The sequence below is a fragment of the Choloepus didactylus genome, chromosome 5 (genome assembly GCF_015220235.1).
Source record: "Choloepus didactylus isolate mChoDid1 chromosome 5, mChoDid1.pri, whole genome shotgun sequence".
Taxonomy (NCBI): Eukaryota; Metazoa; Chordata; class Mammalia; order Pilosa; family Megalonychidae; genus Choloepus; species Choloepus didactylus.
The window spans coordinates 18,284,649-18,309,836 of record NC_051311.1 but is presented as its reverse complement, the minus strand read 5'-3'; the positions used below and the strand labels follow the sequence as shown (position 1 = coordinate 18,309,836).

General features: G+C 43.8%; 1 protein-coding gene across 17 annotated transcripts in view; it reads left to right on the top strand.

The window, feature by feature from the left end:
• Nucleotides 1-2,176: 2,176 nt before the first annotated feature.
• Nucleotides 2,177-25,188, top strand: part of PARD3 (par-3 family cell polarity regulator) — a 680,011-nt gene continuing 656,999 nt past the window's right edge. For 6 of the 17 annotated variants that reach the window (XM_037835606.1, XM_037835610.1, XM_037835608.1 and 3 more), the window contains exon 1: nucleotides 2,180-2,725. In XM_037835606.1, the coding sequence (XP_037691534.1) occupies nucleotides 2,606-2,725 (120 nt within the window). In that variant the 5' untranslated portion in view covers nucleotides 2,180-2,605. Of the gene's footprint in view, nucleotides 2,726-25,188 lie in introns of all 17 variants that reach the window. The other 11 variants (XM_037835600.1, XM_037835599.1, XM_037835607.1 and 8 more) reach the window with 5 other exon arrangements.

Genomic DNA, 25,188 nt, shown 5'->3' with positions numbered 1-25,188 from the left:
CCCTGGTTCTCTTCACCTCACCCCATCATCATCATCATCTGCTATCCTCTGCTGGATTTTGTTGCCTTTCACCTACATTATGTTAACTACACATTCCTATGTGGCAGCATATGTTGTTTTACATACCTTATTTTATTTAATCCTCCTAGCTTATGAAATGGATATCATCAGCTCCATTTATTTTTTCAGCTGGTAAACATGAGACTGGAGAGAGACTGAGTGCCATGTCTAAGGCACTACTAGTGAATGGTTGAACCAGGATCTGAGCCTAGACCTGTGGGATAGCTGATGTACTCTGGCCATTCCTGAATTTATCTTTTGCTTAGAATTATTTTGAGAAAGCGCTACTCTAAACTTCTATATCCCACCCCATAATGCATTAAAACAGAAACAGCACTTACAATTATCAGTAATTTTTGTTGTGGAACAAAGCATTAATACAAGAAGCAAGAAGACCTAAGCAAGGATTGAGTCATAGTTGTCACAAACAAAATTACTGGGTGGAAATATTGGACTTGCAGCCAAATAGAAGAGGAGTGTAATGAGCTTTCCCATGACTGTGTGGACTCTTATTTCTCGTCTACCTCAAGCTTTCTCTGTGACCTTGGGCAAAGGACTTCACTGCACTGTCAGTATCCTGGGGTAAAATGGCCATGGCAACACATGGCACCTACTTATTGCACTGGTTTGCAAGGAAAGGTAATGAGTATGTTGGTCAAACTGCACTCCGCCTGGGGCAGTGTGGGTAGTGGAAATTGCAGGATTCTGAGAGCACTACTAACTTCTTTGTCTTGCTTCCTTATTTTAAAATGGGAGGTCGACTGGGATGGATTGGAGGATAACCAGCTCTTCTGTAAATGCTGATGTTCTCTACTCCAGCGCACTGGAGCTATTACTGCTTTCAGATATCCTGGAAACAACTGGCAAAAATAAATTTATTATGGTTTGGGACAGATTTGGGTCAACAAAGAATCTTTGCTGACATTTGCCATTCTTCGAAGGCAACAGCATACACTTATGAAGAAATCACAGCTCATAACTAAGAGAGGAATGAGCTTCAGTTACTTTTCTTGACTTGGTCCACGTCCTTTTACAGTGCCTCATTTCTCCCACGTAACTCATCACGGAGTTGCCTTCTCTTCCAGATTAAGTAAGCTAGCACATCACTGGGATCCCAATGCACGGGCTTCTCCCCAAGGCATTCTGAGTATATTGTTCATAGCTGTGCGCCAGGATTGCTTACGGTGCAGATTTTTTTTTTTTTAATAGAAGTATTTGAATCGCTGATGTATAAAGTAACACATATTTAAGGAGATGGGTCACCACGGGGTCTTAGGAAACTTCGAGGTAAATGGTGGCCTTAGGAGAAAGGCCCGGCTGCGCGGTAAAGCTTCACCAAACCCTCCCGAGAGCAGACATTAATTTTTGCTTTTTAACGCATAACAACCTCTGTCTGGCTTTGCAGCCGAGAGACCCAGTGCAAAAACCCTGCCCAGCTGCGGGCGGGGGAGAAGCGGTAGGGGCGCGAGGACCCACCATGGGAGGAAGAAACCACAGCTCAACATCCCGGCCCAGCCTCGTCCGGATGCTCTTGGGGGCTGGTGACCGATCCTCTCCAAACCTTCTCCGTGAGTCGGGTCTGATGCGCCGAGCGTAAACCACTTTCCTTAGAAGCGATTTCCCCCGAAACGCTCCAATTCCAGGAAAGGGATTAAAAGTGACAAAGAAACGGGGAGCTTTGAAGAGAGATCTCTGGGGGCGTGTAGCTGCCGTCTCCCGAGCTCGGTGAGGCGAGCGCAGATCCGAAGTGTCTTGGGTGGGCGAAGGAGGTTGGGGAAGAGGGCACCGGGCCGAGGCTGGCGGTGTGGGGAGAGGGGGCTGCAGCGGCCTCTGCCCGGAGGCTGCCCCGCGTCCCGGCCTCTTGGCTCCAGCGGCGCCGCCGAGGGGAAGGACTTAAAAAAGAAGAAGAAGAAGAAAAAAAAAGCCAGCCTGCAAGAGTGGGGCGAGGGGTGAAAGGTCCAGCCTCCGCTCTCTCCCGGACCCCGCCGACCTCCCGCCGCCTGCGCCCCTCGGGGAGGGAGGGGGCGAGGTGAGCGCGGGGCCGCGGCCACGCTCCGCCCCCGCGGCGAGGAGTCCGCGGCCAGCGCCGCGCCGCCCCCCTACCGCATGTGAGCTGTGTTTTGTGCCTCGGCCCTGCTCCTCCTCCTCCTCCTCCTCCCTGCTCGCTCCCCTCCCCCAGCGGCCGCGAGTGAGCGCGAGCGCCACAGAGCCCCGAGCCGCCGCCGCCGCGGAGCGCGCCCCAGACGCCGAACAGGTGGCCGGAGACTGCGGGCGCCGAGGCGAGGACGGAGGGCGGAGGGCGGCCCGCGGGCAGCGAGAGGCCGGGCCGCGCGGGCCTCCGGGCGCCGAGCATGCGAACCGAGCGGCCCCCCGGCTCCGCCGCTGCCGCCGCCGCGCGCCCCTAGCCGCCGCCGGCTGCGCCCGGGCGCCTGTTGTGCCGTCCCCGGGCCCGCGGCGCCCAGGGTCCAGCCGCCCCGGCCCGGGGCCGCTCCAGCCGAGGGGCCAGCGAGGGAGCAGCCAGCGGGACAGCGGCGGCTGCAGCAGCATGAAAGTGACGGTGTGTTTCGGGAGGACCCGGGTGGTCGTGCCGTGCGGAGACGGCAACATGAAAGTTTTCAGCCTCATCCAGCAAGCGGTGACCCGCTACAGGAAGGCCATCGCCAAGGTGAGGGGCCGGGGCCGGGCGCGCGGAGGCGCGGGAGGGGGGTCGGTGGGGAGGGGAGGAGGTGGAGGAGGAGGAGGAGGAGGGAAGGGAAGGCGCCCGGGATCAATATGGCGCTTCCTGGAACCCGGGAGGAGGGAGCGCGGAGGGGGAGAGGCGGGGAAAGGGAAAGTGCGGCGGCCGGGCCGCGGGGCCGGAGCGGGCCTGGCGGGCGGCGCCACCGGGGACCCCGGCGCTCTCTCGCGCGGAGTTTCCAGGGCGGGCTGGAAAGTTTTCAGCGGCCGGCCGGGCCGGCGGGACAGTCCCCGGCCACCGCATCGTGGCTGCGGCCCGGACCCCGCCCCGCGGGCCGGGGGGGCGAGGGCACAGGCTGTCCCCGCGGCTCTCTTGCCCCTACCCCGGGGCCGCCCCCTCGGGTTCGGGTCTCGCCGCTGCGCTCGCGCTGGGGCCGGCCGCGGGGTCGCTGGGCAGAGGAAGGCAGCCGGCTCCCGCGCCCGGGGCAGGCGGCCTCCCGGGAGCTCGGGAGAAGGAGCAGAAGCCCCCCAAGCCGGGGCGCCGGGGAGCCTCGGCGGACGCCTGTTTCCCGGGCTGTGGCTGCGGGCGGTTGAAATCCAGCTCCAGGCCTTTCCCTGATTCCAGGCCCCGCAGGCAAAGGCTAGGGAAGAGGCAACTTTTTTTTTTTTTTTAAGTGGGAGAGGAGTTTAATTATTCCATCTACGACAGAGGGTGGTTGCATTTCTTCTCTCTCTCCACTCCTTTCCTCCGGGTTCGGAGATGAGAAGTGGGGGAGAGGCCAAAGCGAACAGCATTTCCGTCCCGCTCGACGGCTGGCCGGGGCGGCCCTGCGCCTTTGCCTTTGGGTCCCAGAGAGGGACACCCGCCCCTGGTCGCTCGCAAGCATTTGTTGAACCCAGAATCACCAAGATTAAGAGGATCTCCGTACAGGGCTCCTTACAGAACAGCTGTGGAGTGGTTCATTGACTTAAAAGTTTTCCGCAAGGACCTTAGGTTCTGTCTCTCTGGAAATGGTTCCATGTGGTGCCGGTACTACGAAGCCGGCGCCCGATTTCGGAGTGGAGTGGGTTTCCCTTTTTCTTGGTGCAGTGAAAACATTGTTTCCACTTAGCTGCATTCCTCTACAATGTGTCAGAAGTGAAAAGGCATTTTGTTAAATTGTTTTATCGGCTATGCCTGTGTTTGACAACAGCCCTCATTGAAGTTTCTCAAGTACCTGAGGAAATTTCCTTTGTAGTGAAGGAACGTCTGGTGGAAAGCCTATGCACTTTCCGGCTTGTTGCTGATGGTGGGGTGGCCTGGCTCCTGCGGGCTTTCGGGCAGCAAGTGAGCTCGAAAGTGGATTTTCAACCTGGGTCTGGAGTGCAGTGTGACTCCTTCCACTTCTAAGATGGAGAAGAAAAAAATCTAACACTCTTGGGATTGTTTCAGTGTGTATTGAAAAAGAAAACAGTGTGATAGCATAAATTTGGTGTTTTAAAGATTATCTTGGGGAGCGATTAGGAACCTGTTATATTGACGGAAGATGTTGACTTCCATATATTTAACAGCTCTGAAATGTTCCTTACGGTTGGTTGAACCCTTTTATTGAAAATAAAATTAGTGGAAATTTGGCATCTGTTTATCTTGCAAAGCTGACAAGAAAAAACATCTCTTTAATATTTTAAGGGATTGTATGTGAATGGCACTTTATGATCTAAATGTTCTAAATCAATAATCAGGTTGCCCATGTACTCTAGAAACGATCAAAATAAGTCAGGAAAGGAAAGAGAAATACAATAATATATGCTCTGCAGTGTGCTTAGGTTCTTGAAGAGGGAGAAGGTGATGGACATTTTCTTTCAGCTTTCGTAATTCTACAATATTTAAAGTTAGTTATGTTTCTTGATTGAATGGCCTGTTCAGGAGGTACAGATGTCGGGTTTGACTGATTGAGTCATTCATTGCACCAAAATTTTTGAGCATTTGCTATGTCTAAGGCACTCTTCTGGGGGCTGGACATCCAGGGGCCCACTGGCAGCTTTGTGGAAAATAAATGGTGAGACTCTAGGAGCAGAGGGCTCTGGGGTGTGGAGCCGCGTAATGTGCAGTGAAGAGAAGAGGCTGTGAGAAGGTAGGTAGGTGAAGCTGAGAGGGCCTGGCGATGGGCCTGGGCCTTGTTCTTGAGTTTTAGTGAAGGCTGACCTGGGAGCCTGGAAGCAGGAGCACTGGTTTCCTCAGGGATCCTGGGAAGGCATCGCAAAGAAAAGGACATGTGAGCTGAGTTTTGAAGGATTCTTATGAGATAATCAGACAGAGGAGGAAGGCAGGGTGATTCTCCCAGGGGATGATGATGGTAGTCTTGGGTGTAAATGAGAGGGAGCATCAAAGATGATTCAGGGGCTTTCCAGATTATTTAAATACTCCTCAAGTGCAGCAGGGAAATTTTAAGATGGGCTTTGCAGTACATGAAAAATAATTATTGGGTTGCTACACTGTTTTGACTCAAATGTTGCAAGGACCTGAGTGAGCATCTCGTAGGACCATTTGTATTTTTTCCTCTTAAATTGTTAGGAGTGATTAGTCTCTCTTCCCACTCCCTTTATCCCATTTAAGATGATTATGAAGCAAACACATATTAATGCTTGTTTTAGCTTTTATTCTCTTATGTCTTCCTTTCCCCTTATTGTTTAATAGAACAAGATAAATTCTGTACAGAGGGTTGAGTAGCTGGGTAGCAACAGAGTGGTGTTTAGGTTGCTAGGTGACATGTGGCAGTGAGCTCCCATCTGGTAGGGGAAAATGTGGGCAGATCATGTTTATGACTTCATATAAAAGCTAACCTAGCCAAAAAAAACTTTTTAAAAAACCCCCAAAACAAAAACAAAACCTAGTAACAACATAGAGAGAGAGAGAGAGAGAGAGAGAGGAGAGAGAGAGGAGAGAGAGAGAGGAGAGAGAGAGAGAGAGAAAAGAAAAATCAAAACTCACAGAGACTTTCTCTGCTGTGATAAGATGGGGCTAATTTATCTGCATTGTATTTGAACTGTATTCTCTTCAGCTTAAATAAATGAATTTTTCTGCACAGTGGACAGGTCACTTACCAGAAATGTCCTCAATAAGCAGATACTAGAAGGCTTGCACTTAGTCATATGTAGTTTTTATTTGCTTCTGTAAAAAAGGTTTTTGTGGTTATGATCACCAATGAGTGAAAACATTTTGGCTGTTTGTCCCCATCAGCCCCTCCTCATTCAGACCTTCTCTGAGGAAGGTGCCATGTTAGACACGGAGAACCAGGTTTATGGACCTTTCTCCTGAATGCTTAGAATTGGGAGCACTGGTGGACTGTGTACGTGCCTGTTCTCTTCCTGGAGCCTGACTCATCCCTGATTCCTGATGGACACTGGGTGTAGAGTGCCAACGGTGAGGACAGTATTTGGTAGAGTGACTGTGTGCAAAATGTTAGGCTACTGTGTGCAAAATGTGCACCAGAGTCTGATGAAGAGCTATCAGACTCTATTCTTGCCCTCAAGAAGAATATAATCTAGTTTAGGAGACAGCACAAATATATAAAACCATAAATAACAAAAGTGGTAGCATCTAATTGGCAACAGGGTGTAATAGTTTCTGGGCTTCACGGGTGGGAGCAGGCTGTGTGGCATGGGGCAGGGGAGATGCCATTCAGACCCTGGGTTGGCCTTGGGCCTTGATTTAGGGCAGTGCTTCTTGACTCTGTGGTGGAGTGACTGGCCCTAGGGGATTCTGGTTCTGTAGATCTGCGGTGAGATACAGACCTGTGATTCTGGGGAGGCTGCCCTGTGATTCTGAGAAGTGGGGGTGGGGGGCATTCTAGGAAAGAGAATGGTGGGAACACAGTGGTTCAGGTGGCCAAGGCCAGTTTGGCTCCTGCTGAGGTTCAGGTTGGACTCGTGGGCTGGGATGGAATTGAGGAGGACACTAGAGCCCAGCACAGGACTCTGGGACTGTGCACAGTCAGGGGGTGCAGGGCAGTGACGGCTTGAGCAGCTGCTTGGATGGGATCCTTCTTCAGTCCAGAGACATGCTGCTCACTGGCTGCTGCGTAACAGGAAGGAGAGGGGACTGAAGGGCCAAAGTGGGTGAGGGCAGATCTTGGAACCTCTTGGCTCACTTTATTTTGCCTGATAGCCCTTTCCTCGGTGGGGGTGAGCTTTGGGCTGGGTTTGAAGACCTGGATTCATTTATCCATTTAACCTTAGGCAAATCAGACCCTTTGAGCCTCATTTCCCCCATCTTAAAAAGGGGATTATCCCTTTCAGGGTTAATGTGAATATCAAACAGGATGTGGAATGTGAAGCCCTTCAGCACTGGGTCTGGCCTGCGGTAGCCACTTGGTAAATATTAGTTAAATCCCTAATGTGTTTTGTCTGTCAGTATTACTCCCTGGGAAACTTTCCTAGGAATCCCACTATTCCTGCATGGGTTTTTCCTCTTTGTTTCAAGGCAGTGTGTAATTTAGTTGAAGAATAGGTAAAAATGTTAATATCTGCCCAAGTACCACAGTTAAGAAGTGTGTGTGTGTGTTGGGGGGAGGTTAAAATATGTGTATATGGTGGGGGGCAGGGCAGGGAATGTAAAAGCCTCTAATATTTGCTTTATTATAGGTTGAAAATCTGGGCCTCTGTGTTTTTTTGGGCGGGGGGGAGCTACTTCTCCTTTCTCTCAAGCTTGGAAACTTTAGCGTTATTTAGTAGCAATTTATTGTCTTTAAAATAACAACTTGAGTTTATGGATGGTAACTGTAATTATAGGTTTGAAAGTGTGCTTTCCTTTCCTTTTTTTTTTTTTTTTTTTTAAGGGACTGCTGATTACTAAAATGTAAGTCATGGTTTTTATGAAAAATCTTGTGGTTGGTAGGAGATTTTTCTCTGTGAATAGATGTATGACTGAGCGTTGTCACACATTTACAAGCTTATTGTAAAGGAAAATAGTTATACTATTGCAGGGACTGAGTGGAAATAGAGGCAAACGTAAAAGTAGTGAAATAAAGGCAATTATTTTTATTTATGTTTTCTGTCTTCCCTTTCAAAAAAGAGAAAGAAACCAAACACATTTGAAAGGCTGATCTTTCTAAAATTCAAATCTAATTGTACTCTTCTCCTTGGGGGTCTCAGTGACCACCCCCCTTCCTCGGAGGTCAAGTCCTGCCCCTCAGCGCAGCCTACCCCTTTCTGCCTCCCAGTCTTCCCCTCTCCAGATGCCCTGGGCCTCACACCCTGCTTGGACTTGCTTGCACTTTCCTGCCTCCAGCTCTGGCTCTTTCTTTTGCTTCTGCTTGGAATGCTTGCTCCCTCTTCACATGCAAAGACTGTCTACTCATTCACTGACCGCCAGCTAAACCCAGCCATCTCTGGGGGACTGTCCCTGCACCCCAAGGCTGTTTGAGGGTCTCCCTCCTTGGTTCTGCTCCTGGGGATTCTGACCTCAATGATGACTGTGCCTTATTGTGTGGCATTTACATGTGTTTGTCTGCTGAACATAACTGTGCCCCTTCTCCCTCGAGGGGAAACTCTCAAAGGGGCTGGCCCTACCCCAGTCCTGTTTGTATAGCCAGTGTCTGTCACAGGGTGTCATGTAAAGGTTGAATAAATAAAAAGCTGAGAATACACACACCAGCATAAATTCAAACACAAATATTGCCCATTTTCTTAGAAGACTATAACCGGCACTTGTTCACTTAGTACTTTTCAGGACTTTAAGGTTTGGTGTGTTCAACATGTTGGCATAAACAGCTTGTAATTAAAATGAAGATTTAATGTGATTTGGAGTATCTGAAAGTTATTCTTTTGTGTCAGTTATTTTGAAGGAGACAGGGAGTTTAGTCTTTTTTTTTTTTTTTCCAGATCAGGCAGAGGACAGTCCTGGGGCTTGCCCTGGACCAGGTTCAAGGCAGGTGATCAGGGCAGTGTGGGAATCTGGCCTCCAAACACACCTTTGCTTGGTCTGGCGCCTCTAATTCTGTCAGTTGTGATCCTTGGGTAGGTGCCAGGACTAAACAGAAATGTTTGGGATTCTCTCAGAGAGAGAATCTGGCCAATGCCTAGTGTTTCTTAGATAGTTGTGAACATGTATGAATTGGTTGTGGAGGTTACGTTTAACATTGCATTCGAACCACCTTTATGGGTTGAACTGGATCCTCCCAATAGCCATGTTCGAGCCCTAACCCCAGGCCTGTGAATGTGACCTTATTTGGAAATAGAGTTTTTGAAGGTATTATTAGTTGTGGAGGCCAAACTAGCTTAGTGTGGGCCCTTAATCCAGTATGACTGGTGTCCTTATAAGAGGAGGAAATTTGGGCACACAGAGAGAAGATGGCTGTGTGACAGCTGAGGCAGAGATGGAAACCCCAGGATTGCTGGCACACCCCAGAAGCCAGGAGAGAGGCATGGAACAGATGCTTCCCTAGGGATCTCAGAGGGAGCACAACCCTGCCAACACCTTGATTTCAGATTGTATCCTTCAGAACTGAGACACTCGTTTGTGGCACTTTGTTACAGCAGACCTAGGAAACTTAGGAAAACCATTAACTCATGGAAGGATGCTCCAGCTTGCTGGGAGGTTTACCTTCCTCTAGAGTTGAATGCAGGCTGGTGACGGTGAACACTGAAAAGATTCTCAAAGCCCGCTTTATTTTTTCAAGGATGGAAAGAAATACGTAACATTAGGCCAGGTAGGTGCTTTCCATAGGTTATTCTCCATGGTTGTCCCCATCCATGCTAAATGGGGGTGTTTTTTCTCCAGCTTGCTTCTCTTGCAGCATTCCTCGTTGGGACCTAAGTCAGTGGCAGTAGAACAGGGGTTTGGTAAATTTATGAAAATTTACCTATTTTAAAAATGGTACCTTTTCTGCTTTATGTGAGAAATAGGAAAACAAAGTTCTTTATTTAAAGACATGCACACTCCAGTGAGTGATCAAAGTAGAAAGGTGATATTTTTTGTCTTTTGGTCATTATTTTATCTTATTTTATTTAAAGTAGGATTTTGCGTTTGGAAGGATAATGTAAAACTGACTTTCATTCATAGTTGTGTCTTCTTGTGTCTGGTCTGCCATCTTTAGGTGGTTTACGCCATTAGATTTTAGTTTTGCTTATTCTTTTTTCTCCATCAAATGATAGAAGGTTACAAATAGGATTTCAAGCTCCATATCCAAATGACTTGAAATGTCAAGAGAAATGAAGACGTGTTTCCTTACAAAGACTTGTACACAAATGCTTATAGCAGCATTGCCCATAGCCAAATAATAGAAAAACCCAAATGCCCATGGACTAATAAATGGATAAATAGTATGTGGGTTTCCATATGATGGAATATTAATTAGCAATAAAAAGGAATGGAATACTGATATATGCTGCAGCATGGGCGGCCTTGAAAACATTACGTGAAGTGGAAGAAGCCAATCACAAAAAATCCTCACATATTGTATGATTCCATTTATAGGAGGTGTCTGGAATAGGCAAATCAACAGAGACAGAACGTAGATTAGTGATTGCTTTAGGCTGGAGATTGGGGGGAATGGGCAGTGACTGCTCTTGGGTCCTGGGTTTTCTTTTGGGGTGATGAAAATGTTCTTCTAGGTATAGATAGTGGTGATGGTTGCACAGCTCTGTGAATACACTAAGAATCACTGAATTGTACAGTTTAAAATAGCTAAAAATGGAGCTGTGCTCATGATGGCTTATATAGTCTATTTTTTTAATAATCTTCATTGAGATATAATCTCACACCATAAAATTTAACCATTTAAACTGTACAATTCAGTGATTCTTAGTGTATTCACAGAGTTGTGAGTCCCATAAAACAACACGTATCTATGTATCAAGGGTGCTCAAAAACCTCAAATGAAGACTGGTAGTTTTAGTTTTCCATACATTGTGGAAGCCCTGCTTTCTAAGGCCTCCCCACTCCATCTTGCTAATGTTTGGTCAGCCGAGCCTTCAAGTCCCCTTGTTTCTCCTTGTTGGCCCCTCTTTTCCTTACTTTAAAGGCTTCAGGAACTGTTCCTGTCCTCCCTCAGCAGGGAGCTAGCTGCTTTTGCTGAATAAAGATCGTCTTGGATGGCCCCAAAGATGTCCATGATGGAAGAGCTGTTCCAGTTTTTGGTTTTGTGCCCTGCTAGTTTTCATCTTGAGCAAATCCCACAAGCTCTGTGAGCCTCAGCTTTTCCATTTATTGCTCCTAACCCACTCTGGCATATTTAGAAGTGCTGGGTTTTTGCTGTCCATCTCCTGAGCTACTGAGACACTTCTGGTCTGCTTGGTCAGCTTTTGTGCTCTCTGGGACCCTGAGGTGTGTATGTTGTGCAGAAGATGTTTCAGAGGAGCAAACAGGGCACAGAATCTCTTATTCCACTCATCCAACCCTTGAGAATATTTTGCTTCCCTTACTTTGAAAATGATAGGGCTTGTTCCCCAGGTCAAACACAAGGGTTAGGGTAAATTTTGCCTAGGTTGTCCTTCAGAATTCCTTATTGTCTCAAGAGAAATATTTTTTTTAAAGATAAGTCATATGCTCACAAGTGACTTAATAAGGCTACTCTCTTGGTGAATTATAACTAAATGCATGATGCTGTGTCAGCACTATACATACTTACATATTCATGAAGTTCACGCTTTTATAATGATATACATTTAAGTGGCTTAGAGATGACAATCAGGGGCCAGTATTTCTCCCACTCTTGATGTCTGTAGTGTTCAGACACCACAGACTGAAGTTTTTGGAACTCGGATATATTTTTTTCTGACATATATGGTTTTTCTGCTCTTGTAATTTGTATGGTATCACTTTGGATTGAACAACTTGTGTCAAATCAGTGCAGGTGGCCATTTCCCCCTATTTTTAAAGTATGGTGCATCTTATTAAAGAACGTGGAGCCCTGGGCACTGAGGGACTGATTCCCAGGCTCTGCCGTGTGCTCTATAGGTTGGTGGCAGAGCAGTTTGCTGGGCCTTGTGTGATGTGGATAGTTGATGCTTGACTTCTCAGGGCACTGGTCTTTTTTTTCCAGCAGTGTTATCAGTCTTCCAGAAGGAAAGTGGCATCAACATCCAGCTGAAAAACAGGGAGGCTGAGGGGGCTTGGGGGATTAGGGAAGAAGGACTGATGTCGAGTCACACCAGTAGATGAATTAAGTTCATGGTGGTGGATGAATTGAGTCTGTATTCCCAAAAAGTCCTCTCTGAAATAATCTTAGGATAAAAGTCAATGCTTCCTTCTCTGATACTTCAGAAAAAACTTGCTGTATGTCTCAAAACCTTAAAATTGCTAAGTAATCAAAATACATTTTATTAACAGTTTAAAAACAGTGTGCCCTTTTTGTGTAGTTGGTTGATATGAAAATGGATTTTTTTTGTGCAATTTCTTAAGTATACAGTAAAAATTGGAAAAATTTTCCATGTCTGTGCTTTTTCTTTTCTAAATCCAGTATTAAATCTACAATTGAAAATAAGTTCTTTCCCAGGGAACACATTTCTTATACTGTAAAGGCATTTAAGATGTATAATTTATAATTTTGTAACCCAATGTGCAAAGTCATATGTGAATAATAGTTACCTGGGTTCCTGCCCAGCAGGGTTGTACTCTGTTATTACAGCCACAGTACCTGCAGAGTAGGGAGGTAAAATGCACAGGATATTGGTTCCTGATGTACTACTATGCAGGATATGACCAATCTTTAAATCCATTAAAGTTGAATGCAGGATTTGGTACCTTTACCACTTTGTTAGAGATCTGGAAAAAACCATGCAGACAAATCAAGTGCATCTGTAAGCGAAAGGGCATCATCTAACGATTGAAAACTAAACAACTCCATCTGGAAGATGGTGACGTTTCAGCATTTGTACCGTTTTAAGGAATATGAAATAAATTTATTTTAAATTATGCAGGCACATGCTGTCAGGAGTGTGCTTTTATAAGGAAACCTGGAAAGATAATAACCCCCTGGATTTTCTAAGGTGGGGTCAGTTTTATTGTTTAATGTGTGGCCCACTGCGTAAAACAGATATTTGCAGAAACACAATTGGCTGAGCGTGGGAAGTTTGGGAGTGGCTGTTTTTACTCACAGGTGGCAGGTACATCAGAGTGGCAACTCTGGACCAGAATTCAGAAAAGTCAATTTCATGATTTGTGTGTCTAAGAACAAGAACCTTTGTGAGTTCGGGGTCCTGTCCTTCTAATACCATCTACTCCGTGGGATGGTTAAGAGATGTGAAAGGGCATTGTAGAAAGTAAAATGGAGTAGATGTTAACTGTTAACTGTGCTTTCCTTCTTTTTCTAAGAATAGTTGGCAGGGGTAAGGTTCACTTTTATAAGTTTTTCTAAATTATTTCTTATCCTCAGTAGAACTGCACCAGATGTGGGAAGCTGAGTGTGTGGCAAAACTCTTCTCCCTTTAAAAGCTGATCAAGGAAATACTCTTCTACAATTTAAGAAATGCAATCCCAGCGACATTGATTTGGATCCCTGAAGGATGTCCACAATGTAAGAGCTTTTCCGCTTGTTTGGTTTTGCCTCCAGTAATTGTGAGCTTTGGCAAATCCCACAAGCTCTGCAAGTCTCAATTTTTCCATCTATAAATTGGAGGATGTTATCTTTTGTTGACTGTCATGAAGATAAATGACTTAATTTAGATAATGCTCCTGTCATATAGTAGGCTGTCAGTGAATATTAGTTATTTTTCTTTCCCAAGGTTTAAGCATAGATCAGGCACAATTTTAATGGCTATTTTACAAAGTCAATTTGATTTTTATTTAATTTATGATACCAGTAGTATCATAGATGATCTCTGAAAGGTCACTGTTTTCTTCTTAAAGTGCTGTCAAAATTTCAGGTTTAGTATTTACAAATTCTAGGTTCAAGAAAGTTCAGATTCCCCTAAGCTGATTCATTTACAGATTGAGGAGAACTCTGTTTGGCTAACTGTCTTAGCAGGGGTGGGTTTTTCTACTATTAGCCCTTGTTACTATCTAAATAATTGCAGCTGACCCACTGCTAGATCTCAGGAAATTATGTAAAATTTCTTTGCTGTATTTATAATATTTTAAGAGGCATTAATTATGCATTTTTCCCATTTAAAAAAATCTTTTGAAACTTGGAAAGAATAAAACTGGAAACTGTAATTACTATTGATATTTGTAAAATGCACTGAAGTTTTAAGAGCATCAGCATTTATTAGCTAGTACTAGTTCTTAGAATGCTCTGGAGCTCAAAGAAATAATCTCAGTTATAAAAGAAAATGGGAAAGTTGACATTTTTGTAACCTCTCTAATCCTTTATTATATAGACCTCTATAATTCATATGCCCATAATACTACTTTGCCCTTCTCTGGATCTAAAGATGGTGATTTTGGGCAGCTAAATCAGCAATAAAGGAATACAGAACATCTTTTGCTTAGGTAGTTAGTTTTAAGAGTTGACAGATTGATGCAACTTTAATACCTCAGTTCAGCTGAAGGCACCTAATGCCAGTCTCCTGAAAACTTCACTAAGGAGTTGACCTATTTATCATACTAAATAGGGAGTGGTGCTTTAAGGCTTGCTCAGGTTTGGGGTATGGCAATACTGTTGCATCAGATTTGCAAAATTATCAGCATGTTAGCTTCATATTCGAGAAGCACACCTCTTCTAACCCATCTTTCCCTCCAGCACAGTATTGAAAGCTGTTTTCCTCTCTTTGTGAACCTTAAATATCTTATTAATTAAGATAATGGTTCTTCCCTCTCCCCAAATGTGGTTGGGAAGTTGCTAAGTAGTGATTAAAATAATAGAGCTTATCTAGTGGGCAACTTTCAGATTTTGATTTTGATCCCTTCCAGTGTTTGTAAACATTGTTTCACATGAGTGATTTTGAAATCCTAAGCTTTCGTTTCATACAGGACGTGAAAAAGCATGGGAGATTGGAATTTATACTTTTCTTTTTCTCTGCATATCTTGCTCTTTGCTTTTGTGCTTTGCTAATGAAAGTGATGAATGGTACTTTCAAAAACTTTCCAGAATACCCAAGCATTTTTTAACAAAACTGGAGAGTTTTAGACAGACCTTAGTCTGTTTTGATAGGTGGATGGAGTGGGATTTGATTCTGAACAGAAGAGTTTTGGGTCCTGGGCTCAACTGTTTTCACCTGTAAGATGGGAAGCTTTATGGATTCAGCCAAGTGATATTTTTCAGCTTAGTCCCTGCTTTTGGTGTCCTAAAGCTTTTTAGGCCAGGACTCTGAGGATGGAAAGCTCTTGCACAAAAAGTGGTGTATCAGGGGCATTAGTTTATCTGCCTTTCAGGTTGGGGAGTTGTTGTAGACAGGATCTCTAACTGTGATACCTCTCACCTTTTCTCAGTCAAAATTTATTGAGAAGGGATTTTGGAGAGGTAGGCAGAGAACCAGGAGACACTGTTCTCAGAAATAGTGGTAGTAATTCCATTATCATCAAGAGTAGTGGCATTTTTGGCCCCAAGCATAGACATTAATCCCAAGGGGTGAGGGTATTGATGTGGCCCCTAGTTTATAGGTAAAGGAGGCTTGGGCTAAAGAGAATAAGAAAGTTGCCCAAGATTGCACCTCTGTTACTGGCTTGGCCTTTTTAGATAGACCCCTCTGATGGTAGAGTCTGCACTTTGAATCCACACATGAAAAACCGATACGGCCTGTGCAACTTAGGATGTTGCAATTTTACCAGAATGAATAAACAGTGCCTATAGGAGAAGAACAGGTTCTCTTCTGACTAAGGTTTGCTTGAATGGCTCATATGGGTTTGGAGAAGAAGCATACCTTTGGGAAGACCTTAAAGTTGGTGAGGGTCAAGGAGGCTTGACTAGCCGTCAGAAACCCTTGCTACAAATGTAGAATCTCAGACCCCATCCCAGACCCACTGTATCGGAATCTGCATTTGAACAAGTTCCCCACTTGGTACCAGAGCAGTTGTTTTCAATCCTGGTTTCAAGGTAGAAACAGCTGAAAGGCTTTTTGAAAAATGGATGTCCAGTTTTCAACAAGACTAAGGGAATCAAAATCTTTGGGGTCAGAGTTGGGTATGGGTATTTCTATTAAGCTTCTCAGGCACGTCTATGTGCAGCCAGGGTTGTCGAGAGCACCAGATGCTTCGGGTTGTTGTGTTGCGTGATGTGGGACCCTGCTCTGCCCTTTGGCTGTGCACTGACACTTCCAGAGCACAAGTTGAGAGGATCGGGCAGGTTGCCCAAGGGTTGGCCACTTGTGTGACAATGTGCCAGTCTCTGCGTTTTCATTTCTGACTTTTGTAGTCATCCAATTCTCCTGCCTGTTAATTTTTTTTACTTTTATGTGTGGAAACAATTGACAACCTGTGGGTTAGCTGTTTTTTTTGGTTTTAGCAGTTAACCCTTAATGATGTCATCTGAGTTTAAAAATCCCTATTCTAAACAGAAATGCATTAGAGGGACCAGGAGGGGCAGAAAGAAACATCATGGGGGCTAGCGACCAGTGAGGGAAAGGAGAGGTCAGGTTTGGCAAAACACTTGAGTTATGTGGTGAGTCAGATTATGTCCTCTGGGTACATCATGATATATAAACACAGGACAACTAAGATGTTTGGTTTTGGGTAAATCAAGGGAAGAGGACTTGCGAGCAACAGATTAAAACCTCTCTTACCACAGTTTCTTTACAAGCACCTTTGTGAATGTGCATCCATCTGCTGGGGGACAAAAATATGAGAGACGACTGTAGGCATCCTTTCACAGGCCAGCAGGGGATTCCTTTTATACACTTTTACACTGTCTTTTACTTCTGAGAATATTTCCTTTGAACCAGTCCCACCCCTGCACAAGTGGTAAGGGCCTGGCAATTGCTGACAAATATGTGCTGCTGGCCAAGAGGTGTCATGAACCTGAAGTTGATTTGAAGGATTTGCCGTCCCAACAATCAGTACTAACTCTTCAATGTGGCATTATTGTTTTTGTCTTTTCTTGTCAATGTGGCTCCTTACATCCTATGTTTTTATATGTGACATTGTTAGGATATGCTAAAAATAGGGAAAGAGGACAGGTGACCAGGTTGTCATTTTGACCCAAAATTTGTGAGCCCTTTTTTTTTTTAGGACGTAGTGGACCAGGAATCCTGCATTGTGCCATGTTAGGTGCTCAAAATGTTTGTGGTAGGGCTGGTGAGAGGTGATTAAAATAGGAGAGAATTTCCTCAAAGCTACTTCCAGAGCTGCAAAATGTAGTTCTTTTAAATAATATTACAAAAATATTGTCTCCAAATAAACTGCAACTATAAGAACTTACTAGTCCTGAATTTTGTCGACTTGATAGAAATTACTTTAAAGGCATAATGTGTCTGATAGCAATGTACAATAAGGATTTTTTACAATGTTATTTAGCAGTTTCAAATAGCACCTAAGCTGGTTAGTAAACAACATTTGAAAATAGTGTATATTTAGTTATTTTTCTGATTATCTATTGCTGCATAACAAACCACTGCAAAACTTAGTGGCTTAATTTAATTTTTAATTTAATTACACCTTCTGATTTGGGATTTTGGGTAGGGCTCAGCTGGGTGATTCTCCTGCTCTACTTGATGTTGACTGGGATTCATATTCAGCTGACAAATGGCCTGGCCTTGAGGGTCTTGGATGATTTCACTCTTATGTCAGGGGCTGGACAGGGAGGGCTGGGAGGTTGGCCTGGGCTGGGAGATTGGCCTTGGCTGGGACTGCTGACTGGGGGTGGTCTCTATATGTGGTCTCTCCAGCATGGAGCCTGCAGGGTAGTTGGACTTCATACCCTGTGGCTCGTGGCTCCCCAAGAGAGTTGTTCCAGAAGTCAGGAGGGAAGGAGTCACCAGTCTCTTAGGACCTAGGTCTAGAAACCAGTACAGAATCATGTCTCCTGTATTCTGTTCATCAGAACAGTCACGGTGCCTGCCCAGATTCTCAGGGTGATGAGTGTTAAGGAACTTGTGGCCATCTTTCATCTGCTGTAAGTATGGGTGAAAGGTGGCATTATGTGTATGTGTTCTGTGCATAGCATCAAACATTCTTTTTATTGTTTTGTGTCATGTTTTTAAAATGGTTCTTTTCTTGATCTGTGCAAGGGCTAATAAAATGTATATCCTGAACTTTTGAAACCAACAAACCTAAGAAGTAGTTTGTGTTCACATTTCACCAGTCCAGAGATCTGACAGTTTTCCCAGGCTACATGGTAAGAAGAGAGAATGATAATAACACCTTAGATTTATGTAGCATCTTCTTCCAAGAGGTTCAAAGTGCTTGTAACACTCACAATCCTTTATTGGAATGCTCTGTGATGAAAGTCAGTCATCATAACCCCCAGGTTCATATCCAGATGAGTGAAGGAAGTAATTTCCTTGGTCCACTAATGAACAGTATTCATTTGGAAGGCAAGCTCTCCTAATGATCCATTTGATGATTAGGTTTGAAGTATGAATCTACCGTTCTTAGATATGATTCTAGAAAATGTGGAAATTGCCTTTTGAACATCTGGTAATATTTAAAAATTATATTCCATTCACCAAAAATGTGTCACATTTAAAGAAAAATCTGCCGTTTTTCTAACATGAAAAATTTTTTTTTGGTAGAAGTTCACTGCTGTAGCATCACAGAGATGTTTCACTGTGGATTAAATGCTAATGCTCAGCAAAGAGACAGAGATAGAAAGTGGAACGAGCAGAGGCAGTTCATTCACTGGGTGTGCCTGGAACTGGCACTTGTGAGGGACATCGCGAGCTGCAAGCCCCTGCACTGTGTGGTCCCGGCTCCCTAGTTCCCCCAATGTGAGAGCAGCTCCTTTTGCATATGGGCGAAGAAATGGCCGTTCTCAAGGATAATTTAAGCATATGTTAAATTTGCTTTACCCCTGCCGTTTAGAGCCTGAACAACTTTACAACTCCACTGTAGTACTTACCTTTGGTCTTGCTAGTTGAGTGTTGCTTAAAATGAGATATTTTACATATAATTAACAATGTAGCAGGCTTTGGAAATACACAACTCCCACATTTTTTATTGTTCTCTTCTGGTTTATGGATATCTGCCCCATGATGGAAGGCTCCACCCTACATATTTCCATCAGAGTGAACTTCCTAAGGAAAGCTTTTATTAAATTATTCTCTTGTACGGAGAAGTCCATGCCTTGAAAAGTAAAATTCAAATTTACCTGCCTAAAAGCTGCATCTAGCCAACCTTTCTTTTCCTCTTTTTCTTACTCTTTCCCTCTTCATTTTACCATATCTTGATGAAACTTACCTCTTGCTGTCCCCCCAGATTGAACCTGCTTTCCAGTTCCCTTGCCTTGGTAGTATCTTTGGCTTGGAACATTCTCTCCCATATTTTCCCTGTCACCTTGGCTCTTGGTTCTTTCACTTGCACTGCTGATCTTTTAACAGAAACCTTTAGGGACTTCCTGTTGCCTTTAGGTAAGTCCTGCCCACCCCTCCCCCAGCCCTCCCCTCAGGTGGCTCTCACGGCTCTTGGCTCCAGTCTCCTTTCTGCCCCCAGGTCAGCCTGCCTGGGGCTCCTTTCTGGGCACAGTGGGAGGCTGCCTCCCGCTGCCTCCGCCTCCAGCCCGGAGAACACACAGAGCCCGGCAGAAAGATTCAAAGCAGCTATGTCAAATTAAAAGGATCTAAGGAATCACTAGGCAAACACATACTTTTTTAAAGGAAGTTCCCCAATAATTTTGACTGCTATTGCATGTTTTATTACTTGTAAATAATTAAAAGTGAATGAACTTTTAAGAGAGTATAAGCTGATACCATCAAGATGGTTTTCTTAAACCTTCTTTTGTGTGAGTGCTGGTTCTAGGAGCCTGTCTCCATGAAAAAGCCACTGTGTTCTCTGGCTCAGACTGCTGACAACGGAGACTTGATGCACTGGATTTACTACGCTCAGGTGTTGCTGTAAAGATGATGGGTGGATGTGCAGGTTCCAGGTGGCGGGTGACTTGTTCATAAAGTAGATAAAAGAGGGTGAAATGTCTTCTTTGTGGAACAACAAGGTACTTTCAAACTGCAGGGCACTATGACTAATGTTTTAATTAATTAAGAACTCTGTGTAGCTAAAAGTTTTTTTTTTTCATCTTTTATAATTAAACCTGAATGAATAGTAAGGTATGTTTTTAGTATTAGCTGTACCCTTGATGAGTGGAGTCTGTGAAATGTGAGGAAAAGCACAGGATTTGAATTGAGCAAGGAAAGCTTGAACTGGGTGTTGGAAATATTGATCTTGAATTGGGGAGATCCCTTGGACTATGTTCTGTGAGCACTGGGTTCTCTCTTCCAGTGTTGGGCAAGGCAAGATGTGGACGGAAAGAATCTTGGCAAACACATGCAGCTTCACACCGAGATTGACACATCCATCCCTAGGAGGCATCTGAAGAGAAGTTCAAGGAAATTTATTCTACTTGTAAAGGCAGGAAACATAAAGAGAAGTCAGCATTTCGCCCAGGGGATGGCATTCTGGAGTGGGCCCTCGAGTTAGACTCCCTGACATTGGCCATTTCTGTTCCTTGCTAAGGCCTGGTGGTGGCTGGCTTACTGGTGGGAGTCAGGCTGGCCTGGGCCTCTTGCTTTCCTGCGACAGCCTTGGTCACCCTTTCTTGTCTCTTCCCTAGAAGACTACAGCCACCCTTTTGAAGAGCCTGCCTTGGAATCAGAGTACTGCATTGGCTTAGACCACAGCTTCCTGAGGAGAGTGCTGGGTGGCGCAGCCCCCAGACCACCTGTGGCTCTGGGGCTGCCCTGGGGGCTTTGGTGCTGGCAGCGTGCAGGGTGTGGGGGGCCCTGTCAGCCCTGGCTGGCAACTGCCAGCAGCACAGCCAAGCACAGGGGAGGCCCAGGCCTGTGACTGCCCGCTTGGCCGGCCTCAGCAGTCAGAGGGAATTGGCTGGCGCCCCCCGTATGAAGGTCCAGACTTCTGTACCTCTCATGGGGTGGCACAGAATATTCTCAAGTGCTAACATCTGTCTGGCCAGACCCGGGAATGTTCTGATAGGAAAAAAATCGTATTTTGTATTGCCTAATTGGATAGAGGAGTAAACAATTTAAAATAGAGTTAGGCTATGTCTTTTTCTCCCCCACCCAAATGGAATTATTTTATGTTTTGTGATGCTTTCAGATTATCAACCTAAAGTGTGTGCATGCTTCCGTGTGTACGTTATGTCCATGTGTGCACGCATTTGGGTGTGTTGTATGTCCATCTGTGTGTATATATCTGTGTAGTGTGTCCTTGTGTGTGTGTGTGTGTGAACACACGTCTGTGTGTATGTATAGCCCTCCATGTGTGCATTCATGGATGTTCATGTCCCTGTATTTGTGTGTATGGGAGGCTGGGATGGAAGCGTCATTACTACTGAACTGAGTTTTCCGTGGAAAGACTAGGGTTTATTTTCCAGTCTTTTGGTGTTGTTCTAGTAATAAATGATTCTCTTATAGATAACTCCGTGTGTTTAAAAAAGGTACTGAGTTTTTGTATGACTGAGTTTTTGTCTCTTAAGAAAAATTGTATTGAGATACATAGCAGAAATATGTACGAAAAAATGTACAAATGAAACTTCTCTCTGATTAACTCAGCGATGACTTGATTTTTCCTGCCTCATTTTAAAGAGAATGTGCACTTTTATTTTTCCTTTCCTTGTAACCTGACTTCTCATTTAGTTAGAGCCAGTGCATTGCATAAATGCTGGTTGTGGCTACGAGAGAGGGAATGTACAGAGCGGGTGGTACTGAAGTCAGGGCAGGGACAAACTGGCGAGCCTTCTCATGGGGGAGGACAAAGCTTCTAAGTTTCTGTTCTCTGTTACTCTCAGTTACTGTGTCGTGGGTGCTCTGTGTTGCAGCCATGGAAATAATTGTAGCATTTTTTCTTCCCCTGTTTATGCATCAGCATCATTGCTATGCTGTACCTCCTTGGGGATCTGGCTGATTGGTAAATTAGTGCCAGCAGAGGAAGTGGAAAACAATGTGCGAGTGTGTTTTATTTGAATAAACACACTACAATTTGTTTTATTGGATTTTGTCTTTTAAATGAGAACACCACAAATAATCCCACTGCAATCTAGAAAATGCTTGCTCATACCAGACTACCGGCCTCCCAGAACATAGCTGTTGTCTTTGAGGCACATAAGTCTTTAATAAATGAGGCAATTTCCAGACTCATCAATAATTAACCAGGAATATGACAAGTTTTATCCAAACCCAAAGCTGCGCAGTGTCTCAGATGATCTGCTCTTGCAGATGCAATCTCTTTATAGTTCCTGGTTTGGTATCACAGAGCGCAGGATTCTTCTACAGAGACACTGGTTGGAAGGAGCATAATGGAAGTTTTCTTGGAAACAATTTAGGCATTGTTTCCAACAAAATAATAGATGCTTATTGTAGGAAATTTGGAAAGTGCAGATTTTAGAGAAGATAATAAGCCACCCATAATTTTTCAATCCAGATAAAGGATATTTCTTTTCAGTCTTTTTTTTCCTGTTGGTGTGCATAGTAATGCAAATCTGTTTAAAAAGCAGTTAAAATCACGATGCATGTGCAATTGTTCCTACTTATTTTACTTAATATGTTAGCAATATCTGATGTTTTTTAAAAGTTTCATCATTTGTATGGGTATGTAAATATTTACCTCTTCCCTATTACTGGAAATTTGGTTTGTTTTTCTCACTTTTCATCCACTAAAATATTTTAATAATCATAGTGCATAAAATTTGGTCTACAGTTGGAATGTTTACTTAAATTACATTTTCAGAAACACAATGGTTAGGTTTGAAGTTATGAATGCTTTTAAGGTTCTATTTATTTATGCATTTTGCCAATTTATTTTCCAGAAAGGTTGCATACATCCTCACCCACAGTGGGAGGTGTCCCCTGCCTTTTCCAGCAAGTGGCTCTGCTGCTGCTCAGCTGCCAGGCCTTGGGTCCCTTACTCCAGTCTTGAGCCTCATGTTGATCATCTGAGGGTGGGGCCATCACACCTACTTCTTCTTTTTGGAGATTAAATGAGAGATCATACAAGTAAAGGGCCTGACATTGAGCTTCGCCCAAGGCAGGCAGCAGGTATGTGGTAGATGCCACGTTGGTGATTGATTTTATGTCCAGTGTTTAGAATTTTCCATGATAATGGAGTTGAATGATGGCTTGGGAGACGAAGTAACTACATCAATTAGTACTACACTTGCAGGGAAACACACACAGAGAGCGTCTTTGAACTGGGGTTCTGTGTAAAACAGTTTGAAAACTGAAAGCTGTTTTTTTTTTCTCCCTGAGAATGTTATGTGGAATGGAATTGGAAGATTTTCTAGTGTCTAAATAATTTCCCGTCTGTCTGCATAGCCCGCCTGTCTCTTCTAAGGCCCTTAAATGAGTCTGGCACAGGTTGTGCAAAGTGAATGCATGTTGTTACCCCTTTGTTCTGTACGCTTGATGCTGGATGCATTTTTCACAACTTTTCTGCTAGACTGTCTGGTTTATTGACTGTGAAAGTTATCTTTTCTCCATGTTTAGACATATATTTTATTTGCCTCTCTGGTCTTCAAGGATTTCTTCCTTCTTTAATGAGATATTAAGAAAAATGTTAAGTATCTCTGCTACATTGTTAATCCAGTGCCTAAATGCTGTCAAACTTGATTTAGATCAATTTTAAAGCATGTATTACACTTTTGCAGCTTCCTTGTCAAGTCTTACTAGGGTAATCACGCTCTTTTCCAGGTAGAGATGACTTAATTTGGTAACCTGATAAAAAAATTTTCCTTTTTTAAGATTCTGCCAGTTTGAAATCATTATTGTCTCGTCCCTTTCTTTTGGGTGTGTCACTTTTCCCCCATTATATTGAAGGGTTGTGGCCTTATTACGTGTTGTGTTTGCATTAGTCTATACTTGTTCATATGAAGTGAGTTATTTCTTTGTATTTGTGAGGTGCATATAGATTTATAGCATTTTTGTTGCATCTCTAGGGATTGAGAAAAAGATATAAAAGACCCAGTGGCTTTTCAGCCACAGCTGTTTGGTGTGCTCATTTTTAAGCCAGTTATTTCAGAGAACTTTTTAAAAGCTTTGCAACTGTAAATATCTTTTTTTTTTTTTTTTTTTTTTGGTCTTCAGATGTACCTAAAACAATGATGTGTATAAATTGCTTTTTCTTTGTCATTTTTTCAACTTGTAGAAACAAATCTATAATATTAGAAAGAAATATTTGTAGAATCCTAACAATCATTTTTAAGATTTTAAAAGTCTTATAAATGAACAGTAAGTGTCAGGAATGGAGAAATTTTAAGTGGATCTTTGGAGCATGTTATTTAAATAGAAACTTTAATTGGATTGGTGCATAGATCTTAGGGAGCTCTGTTCCCTGTCATATGTTGGCACTCGGTCTTCATTCCTTTCTAATCCCCAGATGTAATGAGATGCCTCTGACTACAGCTACTTCCAGTTGCCATTCATAAAATTGTTGGTCAATCTTCTCCGATTGCAGTGGTAATTCAAATGCCATTCACAATATCAGAGGTCTCTACCACTCCCTAAAAGCCTACCTGCCATTTCCCTTACAAGGCCCATACCTTTGTAAAACCTGCATTTTAACATCCAGTGGGATGCTGGATGTTAAAATGCTTATTTGGGCGAGTCCAACATCATCATGTATTCTCCTTTCGTCAGTGCTCATGGCTCAAAGCTTTTGGGTGGAACAAAAATAGTTGACAGAGTCATTTCAGAGTAAAGATATTGCATATCCTGCTTGCCTTGAGATAGTGCAGAAGCAGTGGGCTCATCCGTTGAGAACCTTTGCAACCTGGAGCTTTCACAGAGCTCTGGGTAAAGCTTGGTGAGATCTGTTGGCTGGGCAAACTGTCATTGACTGGGTGTTTGTATGGGAGAAAGGTAAATTGTCAGAGTTCTGTATTTTGTATATGTTTTTATTTATTTTTGTATCTCTAACCATAGGCATTATTTCAGTGATTAATTGCATTCCCACCACTGCTGGTAAGGAGGAGAGACATGTTCAGGATTGGGTGGGATGAGGGAAAGATGCTATTTCTTTTTTAATGTATGATGCATGAAAAGCTTTCATTTGGGTTTTCCTCAGCCTTTGCAAGAATACGTGCAAAATGAAGGGAATAAGGAGGTTATTAAAATGATGGTTTTATGTTTCTGGGGTTTTAAAAGCATCACTTTGTGATACTTGTGCAGGTTTTTGGAAATTGAGGTCATTTGAGATTTGAGAAACCATTCTTCTTTGAAAGGATCAAGTCATTCATCATTTGTGTGTTCAAATAAAAATGTAACCTAACATCCCAAATAACTCAGAAATTTGTGGGTTGGAAGATTGACGGCATTCCTAAACGAAGCCCTGGCGCTTTTCTCCCCCTTAAGAAGAGTTGTTAGACCTTTTTGTCGAGCATTCAATACATAGACTTTTTCTGCAGCCCCTGGATTAGGTAACCAGTTTAATATTTGCTC